The sequence below is a fragment of the Schistocerca americana genome, chromosome 1 (genome assembly GCF_021461395.2).
Source record: "Schistocerca americana isolate TAMUIC-IGC-003095 chromosome 1, iqSchAmer2.1, whole genome shotgun sequence".
NCBI classification, from domain to species: Eukaryota; Metazoa; Arthropoda; class Insecta; order Orthoptera; family Acrididae; genus Schistocerca; species Schistocerca americana.
This window is the reverse complement of record NC_060119.1, coordinates 886410241-886431929: the sequence shown is the minus strand read 5'-3', so window position 1 is coordinate 886431929 and position 21689 is coordinate 886410241. Positions and strand designations below refer to the sequence as shown.

Here is a 21689-nt window from a genome sequence, read left to right as displayed (position 1 = left end):
TGTATGTAAATTTATGTGTCAACTGATATGTTATTATGGTTATCAATATTACTATGATTTATAGTTATGTAACTTACACTGAGCTTAGTTCTCAATATAGTATTTATTGTTATGAAGGTTACATTATTTTACGTAGCACTGTGCGTTAGTTACTTTGTACAAACTATGAAGAGATCGACAGCATGTACGCCGCTAAAAGATGGATAGATAAACTTAAAAACTGAAAATCAAATTAATCAATAGATCACTAACGTTAAAAGCATCTGACCTGTACAGTAACACCTCTGTTGTTTCCATGTATGATGACACTTCGGCTGTTTTCAATGCTAAAAGACCTTGCCTCGACAATATCAGTTAACACTAAGAGCATATATATCATGTGCACATTAGATATTGGTTATCTGACAATATTATGTGTTTTTAGTAAGTTATATGAATTATATATTCATTTCACCAAATTTGGTACGTGTATCCAAGACTGCCAAGCAACAATTCTGTGCAGTTCTGTGGCGGGAAAAACCACCTACCTATTATAGTTCAGGAGATAAGACGTTATAAACAATGAGACGGGTGAAAAAGTGCATCATGATGCATGAAGTTTAAATTTATTACTTCCGTGCTACTAATTCTGTTCACAATAAATTGCACAGATAGTATCCAAAAAATGGTTCAAATGGCTCTGAGCACTATGGAACTTAACATCTGAGATTATCAGTCCCCTAGAACTTAGATCTACTTAAACCTAACTAACCTAAGGACATCACACACATCCATGCCCGAGGCAGGATTCGAACGTGCGACCGTAGCAGTCGTGCGATTCCGGACTGAAGCGCTTAGAACCGCTCAGTCACTGCGGCCGGCGATAGTATCCACATATGCCGCTAAATGCACCTACAAAATTATATCTTGGTAACACATATGATTCAGGAGATGTGACGTCATTAAACACTGAGATGCGGAAGGAACTGTCGCATTATGCATAAAGTTTAAATTAGCACTGCTTTGCTACTCACTCTATTCGCAACATATTTCGCAGATAATACCCACAAATGTCGCTGAATGTACATACACATATACTTCATTACCCGACACATAGTTCAAGAGCTATGACGTCTTAAGCACTGAGATGCTTGAAAAAATGCCCCATCATGCGTGAAGTTTTAATACATTTATTCTTTACTACTAAGACACTCATACAGTCAGCTTAAGGCAATCCCTGACACGTGGCAGTGCTTTTGACAGTTTTAGACTGCGAAGCGCAAATGGTTGTAGGCGAAAACAACAGCCGTCTATACATCTATGAAGAGGTTCTGCCATAGAGACGTTTACAATATCGGGTTGTAGGCAAGCGAAGCAGCTGTATTTATACATTTGTACATTAAGCATTATTTTTTTGTGACTGCTTCCCTACGCACGAACCATGGACCTTGCCGTCGGTGGTGATGGGGGAGGAGGGGGGGGGGGGGAGGGCTTGCGTGCTTAAGCCTTACCGTAGGTGCAACCACAACGGAGGCCAGACAAACGTGTAATTTCCTGAGGAGGGGCAGCAGCCTTTTCTGTAGTTCCAGGGGCAACAGTCTGGATGATTGACTGACCTGGCCTTGTAACATTAATCAAAACGGCCTTGCTGTGCTGGTACTGCGAATGGCTGAAAGCAAAGGGAAACTACTACTGTAATTTTTCCCGAGGGCATCCAGCTTTACTGTATGGTTCAATGACGATGGTGTCCTCTTGTGTAAAATATTCCGGCGGTAAAATAGTCACCCATTCGGATCTCCGGCGGGGACTACTCAGGAGGACGTCGTTATCAGGAGAAAGAAAACTGGCGTCCTACAGATCGGAGCGTGGAATGTCAGGGGGCCGGTAGGTTAGAAAACTTAAAAAGGGAAATGGATAGGTTAGAGTTAGATACAGTGGGAATTAGTGAAGTTCGGTGGCAGGAGGAACAAGACTTCTGGTCAGGTGAATACAGGGTTATAAATACAAAATCAAGTAGGGATTATGCAGGAGTAAGTTAAATAATGGATAAAAAAACAGGAGCGCTGGTAAGCTACTACGAACAGCATAGTGAACGCATTATTGTGGCCAAGATAGATACGAAGCCCATGCCTAACACAGAAGTACAAGTTATATGCCAACTAACTCCGCAGATGACGAAGAGATTGATGAAATGTATGATGAGATAAAATAAATTATTCAGATAGTGAAAGGAGACGAAAATTTAATAGTCATGGGTGACTGGAATTCGGTAGTAGGAAAAGGAAGAGAAGGAAACGTAGTAGGTGAATATGGAATGAGGGTAAGGAATGAATGCGGAAACCGCCTGGTAGAATTTTGTACAGAGCATAACTTAATCATAGCTAACACTTGGTTCAAGAATCATGAAAGAAGGTTGTATACATGGAAGCACCCTGGAGACACTGGACGGTTTCAGATAGATTATATAATGGTTCGACAGAGATTTAGGAACCAGGTTTTAAATCGTAAAACATTTCCAGGGGCAGAGGTGGACTCTGAACACAGTCTACTGGCTATGAACTGTGAATTGAAACTGAAGAAACAGCAAAAAGGTGGGAATTCAAGCAGATGGGACCTTGATAAAGTGAAAGAACAAGAGCTTGTAGAGAGTTTGAGAGACAGCATTAGGAAACGATTGACAAGAACGGGGAAAGAAATATGGAAGAAGAATATGAAATAGTGAAGGCAGCAGATTATCAAGTAGGTAAAAAGACAAGAGTTAGTAGAAATCCTTGGGTAAGAGAAGAAATATAGAATTTAGTTATGAAAAGAGAAAATATAAAAATCCAGTAAATGACAAAGGCAAAAAGGAATACAAAGCCTCAAATAGAGATCTACAGTAAGTGTAAAATGGCTAAGAACGGATGGCTAGAGGATAAATGTAAGAATGTAGAGGCATATATCACAAGAGGTAAGACAAATGCTGCCTACAGGAAAATTAAAGAGACTTTTGGAGAAAAGAGAACCGCTTGTATTAATATCAAGCACTCAGATGGAAAATGAGTTCTAAGCAAAGAAGGGAAAGCAGAAAGTTGGAAGGAGTATGTAGAGGGTCTATACAAGGCCAATGTACTTGAGGATAGTAATATGGAAATGGAAGAGGACGTAGGTGAAGACGAAATGGGAGATATGATACTGCGTGAAGAGTTTGATAGAGCACTGAAAGACCTATGTCGGAACAAGGCCCCAAGAGTGGACAATACTCCATTAGAACTACTGATAGCCTTGGGAGAGCCAACCCTGACAAAACTCTAAGATATGGTGAGCAAGATGTATGAGACAGGCGAAATACCCTCAAATTTCGAAAAGAATATAATAAATCCAATCCTAAAGAAAACAGGTGTTGACATGTGGGGAAACTACCGAACTATCTGTTTAATAAGTCACGGCTAAGAAATACACTACTGGCCATTAAAATTGCTACAGCAAGAAGAAATGCAGATGATAAACGGGTATTCATAGGACAAATATATTACACTAGAACTGACATGCGAATAAATTTTCACACAATTTGGGTGCATAGATCCTGATAGCCTGTGTTCAGTACACAGAACAGCCACCTCTGGCCGTAATAACGGCCTTGTTACGCCTGGGCATTGAGTCAAACAGAGGTTGGATGGCGTGTACTGGTACAGCTGCCCATGCAGCTTCAACACGATACCACAGTTCACCAAGAGTAGTGCTCGGCCACCATTGACCAGACCTTTTCTGTTCGTGAGAGATCTGGAGAATGTGCTGGCCAGGGCGGCAGTCGAACATTTTCTGTATCCAGAAAGGCCCGTACAGGACCTGTAAAATGCGGTCGTGCATTATCCTGCAGAAATGTAGGATTTCGCAGGAATCGAATGAAGGGTAGAGACACGGGTCGTAAAACATCTTAAATGTAACGTCCACTGTTCAAAGTGCCGTCAATGCGAACAAGAGGTGACCGAGACGTGTAACCAATGGCACCCCATACCATCTCGCCGGGTGATACGCCAGTATGCCGATGACGAATAAACGCTTCCAATGAGCGTTCACCGCGATGTCGCCAAACACGGACGCGACCATCATGATGCTGTAAACAGAACCTGGATTCATCCGAAAAAATGACGTTTTGCCATTCGTGCACCCAGATTCGTCGTTGAGTACACCATCGCAAGCGCTCCTCTCTGTGATGCAGCGTCAAGGGTAACCGCAGCCATGGTCTCCGAGCTGATACTCCATGGTGCTGCAAACGTTGTCGAACTGTTCGTGCAGATGTCCCCATCTGTTGACTCAGGGATCTAGACGTGACTGCACGATCCGTTACAGCCATGCGGATAAGATGCCTGTCATCTCGACTGCTAGTGATACGAGGCCGTTGGGATCCAGCACGGCGTTCCGTATTACCCTCCTGATCCCACCGATTCCATATTCTGCTAACAGTCATTGGATCTCGAACAACGCGAGCAGCAATGTCGCGATACGATAAACAGCCATCGTGATAGGCTACAATCCGTCCTTTATCAAAGTCGGAAACATGATGGTACGCATTTCTCCTCCTTACACGAGGCATCACAACAACGTTTCACCAGGCGATGCCGGTCAACTGCTGTTTGTGCATGAGAAATCGGTTGGAAACTTTCCTCGTGTCAGTACGTTGTAGGTGTCGCCACCGTCGCCAACCTTGTGTGAATGCTCTGGAAAGTTAAATTTCGCGTCTGTAGGACGTCATCTTCGTGGTGTAGCAATTTTAATGGCCAGTAGTGTACTAACACGAATTCTTTACAGACGAATGGAAAAACTGGTAGAAGTTGATGGCACATTAGGACATGCCGTATATCGGAAACCAACACTCACAAATCTATATCTACATGCCAGTAGCTGCATCACCCTTCAATGACCATAGGTGTCCTTAAGACCTTAGTGCACAGGGCGCATTGTATATCCGATAAAAGTAATTTGCAAGAAGATTTCACTTGCCTCAAGAGAGTTTTTAAAGCGAATGGATTTTCTCCGCAGCAAATTCGTAGAGCATTCAATACAAAACATAGGATGCAGGTATGTGATGTGGAAGAAGATGGTAATTCCTTCACATCAAGTGCGCTTTTGCCCTATGTGGGTGCTCTTCCCTCGAAGATGGGCCGTATTCTTGAGAAACACTGTGTTAAGGTGTTCTTCTGGCCCCCAGGAAGATTGCAGCTTTACTAGACTCTGTAAAGGACGATTTACTGCTTCGTAAAGCGGGTGTGTATCAGATCCTCTGAGGAAATTGTGAGAAGTCATACACAGGTCAAACAACACGCACCGTTCATGAGAGATGTGTGGAGGATCGAAGATACACACGCTTATCACAACCAGACAAGTCAGCTGTGGCCGTACATTGTATTGATACAGGGCATTCCGTGAATTACACTGACGTGAAGATCTTAACATCCACCTCTTCGTTTTGGGTGTCTGTCTTCAAGGAAGCTAAAGGGATTAGATTAGCTAATAATTTAATAAATAGAGATAATGGTTTTCCTTTGGACAAAGCATGGAATCTGGCTCTTGGGGTAATTAAACCGTAGAGAAGTCGTCATGATATCACAGCCGCCGAACATACATCGATAAGCGTATCAAATGTCTGTACGCCTTCGCCACAGGCGGCGGCTCAAGTGTAAGCGTTTTTCCCTTTGCCGCCGTCGAGCATCTGTGACACGCATGCGCAGTACCGCCGCGGTGGAGCATATACGGACGCGCTTGGCATCTTGTCATCAGTCTTTTGACTCACTCTGAGGATGGACGGACGATACGCGGCCGAAATATCAGTGGAGGAAATTTTTTTTGGGCGGTTGCATGCTCGAAATTTGATGGGCTATTCATTACGACGCGAGAAGCTGAAGATGCACAAAAACTTTGAGGTTTGTCGATGACATTGTAATTCTGTCAGAGACAGCGAAGGACCTGGAAGAGCAGTTGAATGGAATGGACAGTGTCTTCAAAGGAGGATATAAGAAGAACATTAACAAAAGCGAAACGAGTATAATGGAATGTAGTAAAATTAAATCGGGCGATTCTGAGGGAATTAGATTAGGAAATGAGACACTTATAATAGTAGACGAGTTTTGCTATTTTGGCAGCAAAATAACTGATGATGGTCGAAGTAGAGAGGATACAAACTGTAGACTGGCAATGGCAAGGAAAGCGTTTCTGAAGAAGAGAAATTTATTAACATCGAATGTAGAACTAAGTGTCAGGAAGTACTTTCTGAAAGTATTTGTATGGAGTGTAGTCATGTATGGAAGTGAAACATGGACGATAAAGAGTTTCGACAAGGAGAGAGTAGAAGCTTTCTAAATGTGGTGCTACAGAAGAATGCTGAAGATTAGATGGGTAGATCACGTAACTAATGAGGAGGTACTGAATAGAATTGGGGAGAAGAGAAATTTGTGGCACGACTAGAAGAAGGGATCGGTTGGTAAGACAGGTTCTGAGGCTCTAAGAGATCACCAGTTTAGTACTGGAGGGAGCGTGGAGGGTAAAAATCGTAGAGGGAGATTAAGAGATGAATACGCGAAGTAGATTCAGAAGGATGTAGGTTGCAGTGAGTACTTGGAGATCAAAAAGCTTGCACGGGATAGATTGCGCGGAAAGCTGCATCAAACCAGTGTCTGGACTGAAGTCACCACAACAAAACGACTGTTTCATAATTTGAAAGCTATTTTCGCGAATACTTGGAAATGAAATTTTTTCGATGTTACTTTACAAACGCAGTTGATGTTTTGTATTAGTTTCTTCTAGACTATAGGCAAAATGAATGCCTGGGCAGCTAGTATATTACATAATCAGTTTTTAATGTAACTGAAAACAAGTGTACTTAACGTGCTATTCCTGTAGCCGTATGACGCGATTTGAAGAAAATAATGCCGGAAGATCATCGTAACTGTGAAGAAACAGCATCAGCTGTGTTAGACAGTAAAATAGTGTCTTTCATACGCCACTCAACAGCTATTGGTCACAATATACAGGACATTTATTAAAAAAAAAGAGACCCAGTTGTTAAGTAGCAACAGTAAATAGCTGACACGTACTTTAGGTATGGTTTTTACTCATTCTTATACAGCTTCGATACTCTGATACAGGTGCAATTTATCGAACGATTCAATGAAATACGAGGAGTCTCGGCAGTCTGATACCCCTGCACTTTAGCCCTACAAGTCCTACTGCGTCTGTTAACTCTCCGTCAGGCTCGCCCCGAAGAGGGACAAAGTTAAGAGCGTGGACGGTGGGAGTAATCCAGTTTAAAAAATAAACTTAAATTTTTGCCTAAACTCACCAGAGGTCAGACCTACAATAGCTTGAACCTCCCCTCCATACAGAAATTTACTAGATCCGATGCATCTCTGTGCCTCTCTACAGCGGGATGGCAGTCGGAGTTTGCACGGGCTGCACTTGATTCAGCACCACCAGCGGAAGGTTAAAATAAACAACAGTTAGCGACATGTTCAGGAAAACCCATCGTGGCCCATAATGTGAAACACATATCAGAGCAACTGCAGCTGATTTGATTTGTGTGTCGGCAGGTGACCCGCAACCGCCCCCGGTGGAGGCGGGCAAGCTGCGACTCTACTCGATGCTGTACTGCCCGTACGCACAGCGGGCGCGGCTCGTCCTGGCTGCCAAGGGCGTTCCTTTCGAAATGGTGGACATCAACCTGAAGAACAAGCCGGAGTGGTACAGCAAAGTGCATCCGGAGACAAAAGTGCCCGCTCTAGAGATGGGTAGCGGCGAGGTGGTCGTCGAGTCGCTCGACATTTCAGACTATTTGGACCGAAAGTTTCCAGAGCCACCACTGTGGTCTGCCGATCAGGATAAGAATCTTCACCACAAGCAGCTACTGGAGACGGTCGGGAAGGTTAGTCACTTTTACTGAAGGGAGCAGCCTAGTAAAACATAATGTGCGATTTTCCCATCTTACATTGAACTTTAACCTTTCCCCGGCAACGCTGATGACTTTCGGAGCATGCGCCAGAGGAAAAAAAAAAAAAAAGAATATCCCAAACGAAGCCTGAGTCGATGCGTAATTTGAGCTCCACCTGATGTTTCTCTTTTTGGTGGCCAAGTAAGACAAAGCATCAGTTTCATACACTATTTTAATGTGTTAGAAATTTCGCTATGCTTTCATCGCTGTAGTTTCGTGCATGTTCTGCGGTTAATTTTGGAAATCTGTAAAATTAATATAACGATGCGACATATGTAATTTCCCACATCTATTACTCACCAGGTACTTAATAACGCTAAATGTACAATGCAGATTCTTCTGCGGTACAAACGAGTTATTAAATCTTATGGCTCAATGTTAATTGTACAATAAATAAAAATTACAAATCGTATAACCTGCTTTAGTGTGTTTTCTGTATCTACATTTACGTGAATACTCTGAAAATCACACGTAAATGCCTGGCAGAGGGTTCAGCGAACTACGTTCAAAAGAATTATCTATTATTCCACTATCGAAAATTGCGCGGAAAAAAACGAACATCTTTGTCTTCCCCTGCATGCTCTGATTTTCCTTACATATTAATATGAAGATCATTTCTTCTTATTTAAGTCAACAAAATGTTTTTGCTTTCGGAGAAGAAAGTTGGTGATTCAAATTTTATGAGAAGATCCCGCCTCAAGCAGAAACCCATTTTTTAATGATGTCCACCCCAAATCCTGTATCATGTCCGTGACACTGACTTCCCTATTTTTCGATAATATAAAACGTGCTGATCTTCTTCGAACTTTCTCGGTGTACTCCGGTAATCCTATCCGGTAAATACCCAAGACCGCGCAGCAGTACTCGAAAAGAGGAAGCAAGAGCGTAGCGTGGGCAGTCTCTTTAGTAGACCTGTTGCATCTTCTAAGTGTCTTATCAATAAATCGCAGTCTTTGGTTCGCCTTCCCCACATCATATTCTGTGTGCTCTTTCCAATTTAAGTTGGTCGCGTCCGCAGCTGGTGGTCGTGCGGTAGCGTTCTCGCTTCCCGCCCCCCGGGTTCCCGGGTTCGATTCCCGGCAGGGTCAGGGATTTTCTCTGCCTCGTGATGACTGGGTGTTGTGTGCTGTCCTTAGGTTAGTTAGGTTTAAGTAGTTCTAAGTTCTAGGGGACTGATGACCATAGCTGTTAAGTCCAATAGTGCTCAAAGCCATTTAAGCCATTTTTTTAAGTTGTTCGTAAATATAATTCCTAGGTATTTAGTTGAATTTACGGCCTTTAGATATAACTAATTTATCGTGTAACCGAAGTTTAACGGATTCCTTTTAGCAGTCAAGTGGTTGACATCACACTTTACATTACTTAGACTCAATTGCCTATTTTCGCACCAAACAGATATCTTTTTTAAATCGTTTTGCAATTTGTTTTGATCTTCTGGTGACTCTACCAGACGATAAACGATAGCATCATCTGTAAACAACCTAAGACGGCTGCCCATATTGTCTCCTTAATCGGTTATACGGATACCGAACCGCAGAGGGTCAACAATACTACCTTGGGGAACGCCAGAAATCACTTCCGTTTTGTTCGACGACTTTCCGTCAGTTACTACGGACTGTGGCCCCTCTGATAGGAAATCACGAATCCAGTCGCATAGCCGAGACGATAACGACGCAATTTGAATACAAGCCGCTTGTGAGGTATAGTATTAAAAGCCTTCTAGGAATCTGGAAATACAGAATCAATTTCACATCCATTGTCCATAGCACTCAGCACTTCGTGTGAGTAAAAAGATAGTTGTTTTTCACAAGAACGATGTTTTCTAAATTCGTGTTGACTGTGTGTCAGTAGACCGTTCTGTTAGAGGTAATTCATAATGTTCGAAAACAATTCATGTTACAAAATCCCGCTGCACATCGACGTTAATAATATGGACCTGTAATTTAGTGGATTGTTCTAATCCATTTCTTGAATATTGGTATGACCTGTGCAACTTTCCAGACTTTAGGTACTGATCTTTCGTCGATCGAGCGGTTGTATATGATTGCTAAATTTGGGGCTATTGCATCAGCATACTCTGAAAGGAATCTAACTGGTATAAAGTCTGGACCGGAAGATTTGCTTTTATTAAGTGATTTAAGTCACTTCACTACTCCCTACTACCTAGTTACAAATTTTTTGTGTTGGTAGCTGTTCTTGATTCGAATTCAGGAATATTTACTTCGTCTTCTTTGGTGAAGGAATTTCAGAAGCCTGTGTTTAGTAACTCTGCTTTAGCAGCACTGTCATCGATAGTATTTCTATTGCTACCGAACAGAGAAGGCATTGGTTGTGTCTTGCCGCTAGCATACATCACATACGACCAGAATCTCTTTGGATTTTCTGCCGGGTTTCGAGACAAATTTTCGTTGAGGAAACTATTATAAGCACCTCGCACCGGGGTCCGCACTATATTTCGTGGTTCTGTAAAAATGTCGTGTCCCAAGAGGGACAGACATGGGCACGTTGCTACCACACAGGGAGCTCACCTCTGTCGATCTTCTCGATGAGTGGAAGTATGCATGGGCTGCTTGCAGTCTCCACCAGCTGTAGGAGACAAGCTAAAAAGTTGGTGCATAGTATGGAACTCGGTGAGGATTTCTTAAGGAAGCAGGGAATTAATTCTAAGTCCCTTGACTACTGAACATTGAAGGTTCCTCTGGCACTGCCACTTCCCATCAGTTGCCCATCTACTTGATCTGGCTTTATCTCCGTAGCGACGGCGGTGCCGAGGTTTACGTAGAGACCTAATTCAGATGTCAGTGACGAGCGACATAGACGCGGTGTCGACTGTTCACTGCTGAGTCCCAACCTGACCTGAGTATTGCTGGACCCCTATTTATATCACCAAAAGCTCGTCACGAGGAGGTTCCTCTAACCTGTGACACACGAGGCGGGTCACACAAGTACTCAGTACTTCTCCCCCTGCTACGGCCACATCAGTTCTTCCTGCCGCTTGTGCAGCCCAACCCCCAAGCTATTTGTCTAGCTGGCGCCTTGAGGTCGGCGGAAGCTGTAATCGCTTTCAACGCGCATCCTGGCAAGTGGCCGACTCCTAGCTCGGCTATAGCAAGAATTGTTCTTAACAGCTCTATTTGAGATATTCGATGAGATGGAGATTTGCGGCATCTCCCATCACTGGGGAAATTTCATAAGCTCTGTCCTCAGAGGTTATAAACTTTCTGTTCCTATCCCCAGTGCCGTATAGATAGCCCTCCATTTGTTTCATTCCATCACAATTTACATACAGGTCATTGTACATGGATAATATTTACAAGGATACATTGCTCAACAATGACAATATTCTTTTTACATGAAATATCCTTTCCATTCATTGTCCATTGGTCGTAAAACACAACGGCTTACCTTACTGGATGTACAGTTTCAAATTACATATCTTTTACCGTATTTACATATTTCAGAAAAATTTGCTTTTGCCGTTATTATACTCTTTACTAATCTTAATGAGCTTACAAACCTTTACATTGCTATCTTTGCTAGATACGTAATTTTGGTGATTCCACTACTGAAGTCGCAGCTCTCCCCTCCGTTTGTGTCGTTTGACTCCGCTCTCTCCAACGTGCTAGTTTTGGAAAAGGCGAGAGTAGGATCGACTTTAATTCGTCTTCGTCGTCATATGAGTCAGAGGTATGCGTGTGAGCGTATCCAACTATTTCTCTAGGTGGGCTACTGTTCACAGCAGTGTTTGTTACACAGCACCCTCTACTCATCTCATACAACCCTTTACCACACTTTTTGCAGGATTGTAATATGCACATAAACAGCAAATTATTACTAAAGTTACGCATCCTGAGTAACCCCACAGGGAATACGTAAACATCGACCATCCTCGGAAGGTGGTTCGTTGCTGATATTCAGTCTCATTTTGAAGATTTTTGGTTTTGTGCCCAGCTACATTCGTATCATCTAAATGTCTCACTATATCCTTCAGCAGCAAAACTACTTCGGACACCTTTTGTTTTTCATTTTCCATTTTACAACAGTCAATATCTACATTTAAGGTGGGTGCTATATCCTTTTTACTACTATTCCGACTGTAACATGATTTGCGCTCCATACGCCTTGCATTTACTCAAAAACTTCAGTTTCCCGGTCGTTCGCACAATGAGGTCTGCGGTTGGTAGATCATTACTGTTAAGCCTTCGTCCTTCAGGATGACAAACAACCACTCGTTGTTCCGTAACTGCGTCCAGATACTTTTGTTCAGTATTATGTACTTCAGATAGCAATCTTTCGGTATCTCTCGGACGAGTTGCAGCATGCGGGCTTCGAACCTCTTACGATCATAAGTAGATATTAATACATATTTGGTGCTTCGTAGTTACAGATTTACAGGGTAAATTATCCTGGACAGTGCGTGTACTGCTGTTTTGCTTCATCAGTCACTGAGAAATCTTTTCCTGAAGCTATATACCGTCTCTTAGTATTAACAAACTCTGCGGAGAGTGGCCACATCTTGTACAATTTAAAGTCATTACTATCAACTAGAGGTACATTTAACACATAACGTAAAGTACTGCCAGCTGGAAATACATCTAAATCTTTTATTGTTGTTGTTGTGGTCTTCAATCCAGAGACTGGTTTGATGCAACTATCCATGCTACTCTATCCTGTGCAAGCTCCTTCATCTCCCAGTACCTACTGCAACCTAAATCCTTCTGAATCTGTTATTGTATTCATCCCTTGGTCTCCCTCTACGATTTTTACCCTCCACGCTGCCCTCCAATACTAAATTGGTGATCCCTTGATGCCTCAGAACGTGTCCTACCAACCGATCCCTTCTTCTAGTCAAGTTGTGCCACAAACTTCTCTTCTCCCCAATCCTATTTAACACCTCCTCATTAGTTATGTGATCTACCCATCTAATCCTAAATCTTTTATCCGCAACAATAAACTTTGGTCCTCGGTGAGTTCAGTCGGAAATTTGTTATCTTTTAGTTCAACATTAATTAATTCTAGATAATTTACCACTTGCACAGGATTTACTAAGTGTCGTTCGAAGAGACTCTTCTTTGTGTTCACAACTGCTGCTATTAAAAGGTCATATGATTTCAAGAAGCCAAAAGTGAAACATAAAGCCGTGCATTGCCACTGCAAGCTCTCTCTGTCCTGTCAGAGACGCATCTTCTCATAGTATTCTGATGGTACAGCTAAAGACACACAGATGCTTCCACCGCAACCTGTCTAACATTCGACAATACGTTCTTCGCGTTTGCTTTTATTTATCACACTCTGCTGAAATTCCAGTCTGTTCTTTTAATACGACAAGCTCGGAATGCATATATATAAATCATTCATTGTCTCGTTGAAGCTCGATGGCCAGATTATACATATGGATCCAAAATTCCCCTCAGATCCACGTCAATGAAGTATTCAAACTAACTGTGCTTTGGCTTTTATGGTGGAGAATGGCAATTTTGGAAGCACTCAGATTTGTGTCAGCAGCCCCCTTCTTTAAGATGTTAATTGTGCCCGTCTTTCAGACTGGCCGTATAAGATTCAACACCGGACATTTAATAAAAGAGCTAACTATTGTCTACTTGTTGAAAAACGGAATACGTTCACAATGAAAGGAGGGAGTAGATACTTCATCTCCCGTGGATAAATTCGCAGTCTGGCATCCTCTGCAATGAGGAAGTTGACATATTAGCGAAGGTAGTTGCATCTGTCGGCACTGTCCTTGATATGAAATTACGTGTACAGACTACTTAAGTGATCTTAAGTGATCTCAATACCCATGGAAACTATCAGTGGCAAGAGATGTGGCATATACCCTAACAAAGGAACGGTGGTTATTATGCAGCGTTACAACCTCAAAGTCTTACAAGGCCATGGTTCACAACGACTCGTTTGGACTGATCAGTGACTTCCACAATCACTCGACAACACCTCAACCACGTCTTTTCTCCATAATCAACACTTGCGGTTCTCTTGCATGTGATTGTGATTCTCAGTTGGAAGCCGATGTAAACTAATTGTTTTCGTGTCCCAAATTGGACTGTGAAATATGCGAATTTTTGAACACATTGATAATTATGAGATACCAACTCCCGTAATCAGAGTCTTCTCTTTTGTTTAGTAAAGATATTTGCCTTCATAAAGTGACTGCTAACTTTCTTGAGAGTGTAGGGAAAGTCTGTAAGTTGTAATAGTACTCATATTTTAATTTGTATGTATCAAATGATTAAATTTAGAAAATAAGTAAACTGATAACACAAAAATGCCTAATGCATTTTCTTATGCTATTTGTCAACAATTTATTGTGGAAGAAATTGTGACAGCCTGAACTTTTATATCGGTATATATTTATTTATATATTATCTTCAGAGTAAACGTATACCGTCAAAGCCGACCAACAGCGTGGTTAGATTTTGATGCAGAATTGTGATTGTTTCAATTGTTTATTATTTGTTGTAACAGCAGTCTTGTCTGATGTCATCTGTTATTGTAAACACCCACCCGTCGTGCACTGACGTATGCTTCATATTGCAGGCGTTCCCATTGTACAAGAAGTTCTTCAGTACCATCACTTCACAGGAGCTGGATGAGACAGTGTCCTCTATGGCGGCTGTCATACAGCCCTTGGAGAATGAGCTCTCAAAGACAGGATCCAAATTCTTCGGAGGTAAGGCATATCGGCTCTCATCCGAGTCTAAGTAGTTAATATGTTGGTACAGTAGTTATTCCTCACAGTGGCTGTGACGATAATACGTGATATCATACGCAAAAACCGCTCAAAAACTAAGGTGCAAAAGAGCAGCAGGAATGCGGTGAGCGTTGGAGATCAAATATGCGTACCGGCCGTTACCCAGAATGTGCCCAGTGGAGGCCACGCACCCTTCCTAAGGCATGACCTCTTTCTAAGCCGCACCCATGCCTAAAAGGATCATCGTGAGTGCGCGGTCACAAAAGGCCAATGATGTTTACGGTTTACAGCATTCGACGCCGCACCCCCCCCCCCCCCACCCCCACCCCCAATATTGTCTACCAACCATCCGCAATAGTAGCTGCTAATGACCCCCTACCTAATAGATCAAAACGAAAATTTCTGTTCCGACACTGACAATGTTGAGTGTGTATGGAAAAAGTTCAAGGCAATCGTAAAATGCGTTTTAGACAGGTACGTGCCGAGTAAAACTGTGAGTGACGGGAAAAACCCACCGTGGTTCAACAACAAAGTTAGGAAACTACTGTGAAAGCAAGGAGAGCTTCAATCCAAGTTTAAACGCAGCCAAAACCTCTCAGACAAACAGAAGCTAAATGATGTCAAAGTTAGCGTAAGGAGGGCTATGCGTGAAGCGTTCAGTGAATTCGAAAGTAAAATTCTATGTACCGACTTGACAGAAAATCCTAGGAAGTTCTGGTCTTATGTTAAATCAGTAAGTGGCTCGGAACAGCATATCCAGACACTCCGGGATGATGATGGCATTGAAACAGAGGATGACACGCGTAAAGCTGAAATACTAAACACCTTTTCCCAAAGCTGTTTCACAGAGGAAGACCGCACTGCAGTTCCTTCTCTAAATCCTCACACAAACGAAAAAATGGCTGACATCGAAATAAGTGTCCAAGGAATAGAAAAGCAACTGGAATCACTCAACAGAGGAAAGTCCACTGGACCTGATGGGATACCAATTCGATTCTACACAGAGTACGCGAAAGAACTTGCCCCCCTTCTAACAGCCGTGTACCGCAAGTCTCTAGAGGAACGGAAGGTTCCAAATGATTGGAAAAGAGCACAGGTAGCCCAGTCTTCAAGTAGGGTCGTCGAGCAGATACGCAAAACTATAGACCTATATCTCTGACGTTGATCTGTTGTAGAATTTTAGAACATGTTTTTTGCTCGCGTATCATGTCATTTCTGGAAACCCAGAATCTACTCTGTAGGAACCATCATGGATTCCGGAAACAGCGATCGTGTGAGACCCAACTCGCTTTATTTGTTCATGAGACCCAGAAAATATTAGATACAGGCTCCAAGGTAGATGCTATTTTCCTCGACTTCCGGAAGGCGTTCGATACAGTTCCGCACTGTCGCCTCATAAACAAAGTAAGAGCCTACGGAATATCAGACCAGCTGTGTGGCTGGATTGAAAACTTTTTAGCAAACAGAACACAGCATGTTGTTCTCAATCGAGAGACGTCTACAGACGTTAAAGTAACCTCTGGCGTGCCACAGGGGAGTGTTGTGGGACCATTGCTTTTCACAATATACAGGGTTATTACAAATGATTGAAGCGATTTCACAGCTCTACAATAACTTTATTATTTGAGATATTTTCTAAATGGTTTGCACACACATACAAAAACTCAAAAAGTTTTTTTAGGCATTCACAAATGTTCGATATGTGCCCCTTTAGTGATTCGGCAGACATCAAGCCGATAATCAAGTTCCTCCCACACTCGGCACAGCATGTCCCCATCAATGAGTTCGAAAGCATCGTTGATGCGAGCTCGCAGTTCTGGCACGTTTCTTGGTAGAGGAGGTTTAAACACTGAATCTTTCACATAACCCCACAGAAAGAAATCGCATGGGGTTAAGTCGGGAGAGCGTGGAGGCCATGACATGAATTGCTGATCATGATCTCCACCACGACCGATCTATCGGTTTTCCAATCTCCTGTTTAAGAAATGCCGAACATCATGATGGAAGTGCGGTGGAGCACCATCCTGTTGAAAGATGAAGTCGGCGCTGTCGGTCTCCAGTTGTGGCATGAGCCAATTTTCCGCGGGCTACGCGTGAAACTTGCCCGCACGCGTTCAACCGTTTCTTCGCTCACTGCAGGCCGACCCGTTGATTTCCCTTTACAGAGGCATCCAGAAGCTTTAAACTGCGCATACCATCGCCGTATGGAGTTAGCAGTTGGTGGATCTTTGTTGAACTTCGTCCTGAAGTGTCGTTGCACTGTTATGACTGACTGATGTGAGTGCATTTCAAGCACGACATACGCTTTCTCGGCTCCTGTCGCCATTTTGTCTCACTGCGCTCTCGAGCGCTCTGACGGCGTTTCTCCTGAAGTGCGGCTTCAGCCGAACAAAACTTTATGAGTTTTTCTACGTATCTGTAGTGTGTCCTGACCATATTTCAATGAATGGAGCTACAGTGAATTTATGAAATCCCTTCAATCATTTGTAATAGCCCTGTATATAAATGACCTTGTAGATAGTGTCGGAAGTTCTATGGAGCTTTTCGCGGATGATGCTGTAGTATACAGAGAAGTTGTAGCATTAGAAAATTGTAGCGAAATGCAGGAAGATCTGCAGTGCATAGGCACTTGGTGCAGAGAGTGGCAACTGACTCTTAACATAGACAAATGTAATGTATTGCGAATACATATAATGAAGGATCCCTTATTGTATGATTATATGATAGCGGGACAATCACTAGTAGCAGTTACTTCTGTAAAATATCTGGGAGTATGCGTGCGGAACGATTTGAAGTGGAATGATCATATAAAATTAATTGTTGGTAAGGCGGGTACCAGGTCGAGATTCATTGGGAGAGTCCTTAGAAAATGTAGTCCATCAACAAAGGAGGTGGCTTACAAAACACTCGTTCGACCTATACTTGAGCATTGCTCATCAGTGTGGGATCCGTACCTGGTCGGGTTGACCGAGGAGATAGAGAAGATTCAAAGAAGAGCGGCGCGTTTCGTCACAGGGTTATTTGGTAAGCGTGATAGCGTTACTGAGATGTTTAGCAAACTCAAGTGGCAGACTCTGCAAGAGAGGCGCTCTGCATCGCGGTGTAACTTGCTGTCCAGGTTTCGAGAGGGTGCATTTCTGGATGAGGTATCGAATATATTGCTTCCCCCTACTCATACCTCCCGAGGAGATCACGAATGCAAAATTAGAGAGATTCGAGTGCGCACGGAGGCTTTCCGACAGTCGTTCTTCCCGCGAACCATACGCGACTGGAACAGAAAAGAGTGGTAATGACAGTGGCACGTAAAGTGCCCTCCGCCACACACCAAAGGGTGGCTTGCGGAGTATAAATGTAGATGTAGATGCAGAACAGGGGACGGAACTGGATGGTGAACACAGCATGAGGCTACAAAGCGTAGATGTACTGCTTAGTCAAACAGTAACTCACAACAGTGATATAGTGATAGTGGCACTGAAATAAAGCAGAGTAATGGCAACGATAAAAAAAGAAAACATAGCCTTATATCTCCAACAACAGCTGCCGAAATTAAGATGTTGTCAGAAAGGAAACCAAGAATTTCGCAGAGTGAGAAAGAAGTGGCCGATGAAATATTAGCGTATCCGCAAGATGAGTCAGTGAAATGTGTGGTATCGTATACGTTCGACTGTGCAGACAATGTACATGAGGAGTACAGTGGCGACGGTAACTGCTTAACAAGTGAAAGTAATACTGAAACGGTGTCCAGCCATGTAGTCCATGTAGTTAATCATCCTGTTCGGACAGGGAGCCGCAAATCCCGTCTCCAGTGAAACGTAGTAAAGGGCATCGTTGTCCAAAGAGCGGGTACTAAACATAATTACGTGCATGTAAGATCATCCGCAGCGCAGTCGATAAACAAGTATGAACATATTTCGAACATATTGGCCATGTAGTGCAAAAGAAAAACTATGGATATTCAACGGAGGAGAAGGCGTACTTGTTATAAAAACTGGTGTTTGCTCGTTTCAAGGACGCTCGATACAATTTCCAGGCTATCCATGATAATGACCTACTGCGTTATGCACATCAAAGTGCACGCGACATAGATTACAGTGATTTGAAGGGAAGCGGTGGATGGTTGCATAACGTACAACAGTACTGCAGAACAGGAAGACGTAAGATAACGGAATTTCAAACAAAGCATCAACTTCACGATGCACAACAAACTACGGAATCCACCAGAAAATTTGTAGATGAAATAAACAAATGTATCCCATTATTGAGTAAGGAATTTGTTTTCGTCTCCGACCAGTCGGGATTTGAAGAGGAAGTGCAAGGAAATAAAAGGAATCCTGCAAGTTAGAGGTACCAAAGGAGTTGTATCAAGATCAATTAACATCAGTGCCATAACGCATTCCTATATAATTATGCCGAAAGTTAATCTGGATGGTAATTAGGCTAGAAAATTATTAACTGTGCTGCGAGAAGTTGTAAGTGCTCTACCCCCTACAATTCTTCTCGGGTGCGTGTTCGTGTAAGAATGTCAGGGAATGCTTACGTCAGCAAGCAAGAATGGGAAAATGGGCGCAAGAGAACTACAACTATCGTATGAGAACTGCTTTTGGCCAATAGCTGGACAAAATACCTCGATTTTGCTTCATTCCTGGTCTGCGTATAAAAATCATACTCCTTTAGAGCAAAATATCCCTCCAGAAAAGTGTGTGACGTTGCAGTTCATGTCATCTGGAACCACTGGACAAATTCAGGCTCAGGATGTTGGTCATTTCCATGCCTATGAAACATATTATCGCACTATCTCCAGCTACATCTTAAAGGATAGCCAGTTTCACGATAAGCTCCACGACAGACTGTTCCACATTCGGTTGCGTGCCATCACATCCCATCGGTTCTCATCATCCCATTACACCAATATGATTCTTCGTGTTTTCTTTAAGAGGGGATACCTAGATGAATTTCCTGCACGGATTGTAACCCCCAAGGAGTTCGCCTTTGATTTTGATGGTGTGAACCTTTGTGATTACTGTGATGCGCGATTTTTCGTTCGGTGTTATGGTGAACGTTAATTGTTTGTTTTGATAATACGTACATCCCATGAAAGTTTGATCTCTGCCCCTCTCGGACACTCATTTTCTGTCGCTCTTCTGATACCCGTGATGAGTCAGTAGCAGATAATATTTTTCCTACCGTAACTGTTAACACAACATTTTGACGTGAGACTTAGTAAAGATTTAAGTTACGACTTCACATTCAAGAGGTTCGTTGTATGCCATGCTCTCATCTCTAGGCCGCACTACACTTCCTAAGCCACACCCTCCTTTCTACGCCATGCCTCCCTTCCCCTCCGCTCCCCTCTCTTCCAATCATATCCCATTAGTTTACTGGCCATTGAAACAGAACAGGCAGCCACAGCCCCTTAAGTTACGAGCCTTCCACTCAGTACGTATCCCCGGAGCTGCCATCTTGGCTATGTTCAAAAGCTTTTGACCGATATGAATTTTGTGTACGTTGCCGCGATTTTCAAAAGAATCCGAAAGATATGAATTATTTATCAAACATACATGAATGTAACATATAGTATCTCCACTTTTAGATGTCTGTATTATTTATCAAAAATATGGAAGTTTCGTCAACAGCACAAAATGCTTATGTCAACTGTCTGGTGTAATTCCACGTCTAAAATGTCTGTAAAAATACTTGGAATTCGTCAGGAAAACACACACACGCACGCACGCACACACACACACAAACGCACGCGCTCGCACACACACGAAAAAGTATTCTGCACATATCTCCAGCATTCCAGACTTGAGTGCAACTGACGAACCATCTCTAATGTTAGAGCGTCTGTGAAGTTCTCGAACACAGGATGTACTTCCTAAGAATAGTTAGGTGCATTTTCTCTGGTTTTTCGGCAGATACTTGCAATTTACTTTTTGAAATATATAACAGGAGGCAGACCAGAACAAATACTGCGCATAACATTTTTCATGTGGCGACCAGTTTCGACGCAAAGCGCTGGTTTCTTTCCCATTGCAAATAAAACGATTTTTAAAGCTGAGTTTCACATTCCGATTCGACAGACTGGACCCAAATTAGGCTATTTCGATGTATGTTTTAGCGATATGCATAAACAGTGACGGTAAAACACCAAGAACAACCAGTACTGCAACAGCGACAGCACTGCGCGTGTCCACGCCGGCTGTTACTGCCACGGACCATTGCTGTTTAGTCGCTGCTGGCGTACTGGTTGTTCTTCTTGCTGTACTGTCCTTGTTAATGGATTTCGATAAAGCGAATATCGCATTAGACTAATCTGTGACAGCCATATAGCTCGGGTATGTAAAGTTCGGCTTTAAAAATCAGCTTGTTTGTAATGGAAAACAAAGCGATACTTTCCATTAACAATGGGCGTCACATGAACGATGTTATAAGCAGTGTTTGTTTTTCGCTGACCGCAGTTATGAACTGCATGAACGAAACTGCAAATACCAGCAGAAACTTCACCGATAGTGACACTGATGACTCTTAAGAGGGACACCTGGTGCATATAAGCGCCTTTCAAGAATTATCCATTTCCAAGGCCATATACACTACTGGCCATTAAAATTGCTACACCACGAAGATGACGTCCTACAGACGCGAAATTTAACCGTCGGGAAGAACATGCTGTGATATGCAAATGATCAGCTTTTCAGAGCATACACACAAGGTTGGCGCTGGTGGTGACACCTACAACGTGCTGATATGAGGAAAGTTTCCAACCGATTTCTCATACACAAACAGCAATTGATCGGCGTTGCCTGATGAAACGCTGTTGTGATGCCTCGTGTAAGGAGGAGAAATGCGTACCATCACGTTTCCGACTTTGATAAAGGTCGAATTGTAGCCTATCGCGATTGCGGTTTATCATATCGCGACATCCAATAACTGTTAGCAGAATATGGAATCGGTGGGTTCAGGAGGGTAATACGGAATGCTATGCTGGATCCCAACGGCCTCGTATCACTAACAGTCGAGATGACAGGCATCTTATCCGCATGG

General features: G+C 42.8%; 1 protein-coding gene across 1 annotated transcript in view; it reads left to right on the top strand.

Annotated features, from left to right (window-relative positions):
- Positions 1–21689, top strand: part of LOC124547332 (pyrimidodiazepine synthase-like) — a 41954-nt gene that overhangs the window by 6392 nt on the left and 13873 nt on the right. Inside the window, exons 2-3 of the mRNA XM_047125099.1 lie at positions 7545–7876; positions 14495–14627. Of these exons, the coding sequence (XP_046981055.1) occupies positions 7545–7876; positions 14495–14627 (465 nt within the window). The remainder of the gene's footprint in view (positions 1–7544; positions 7877–14494; positions 14628–21689) is intronic.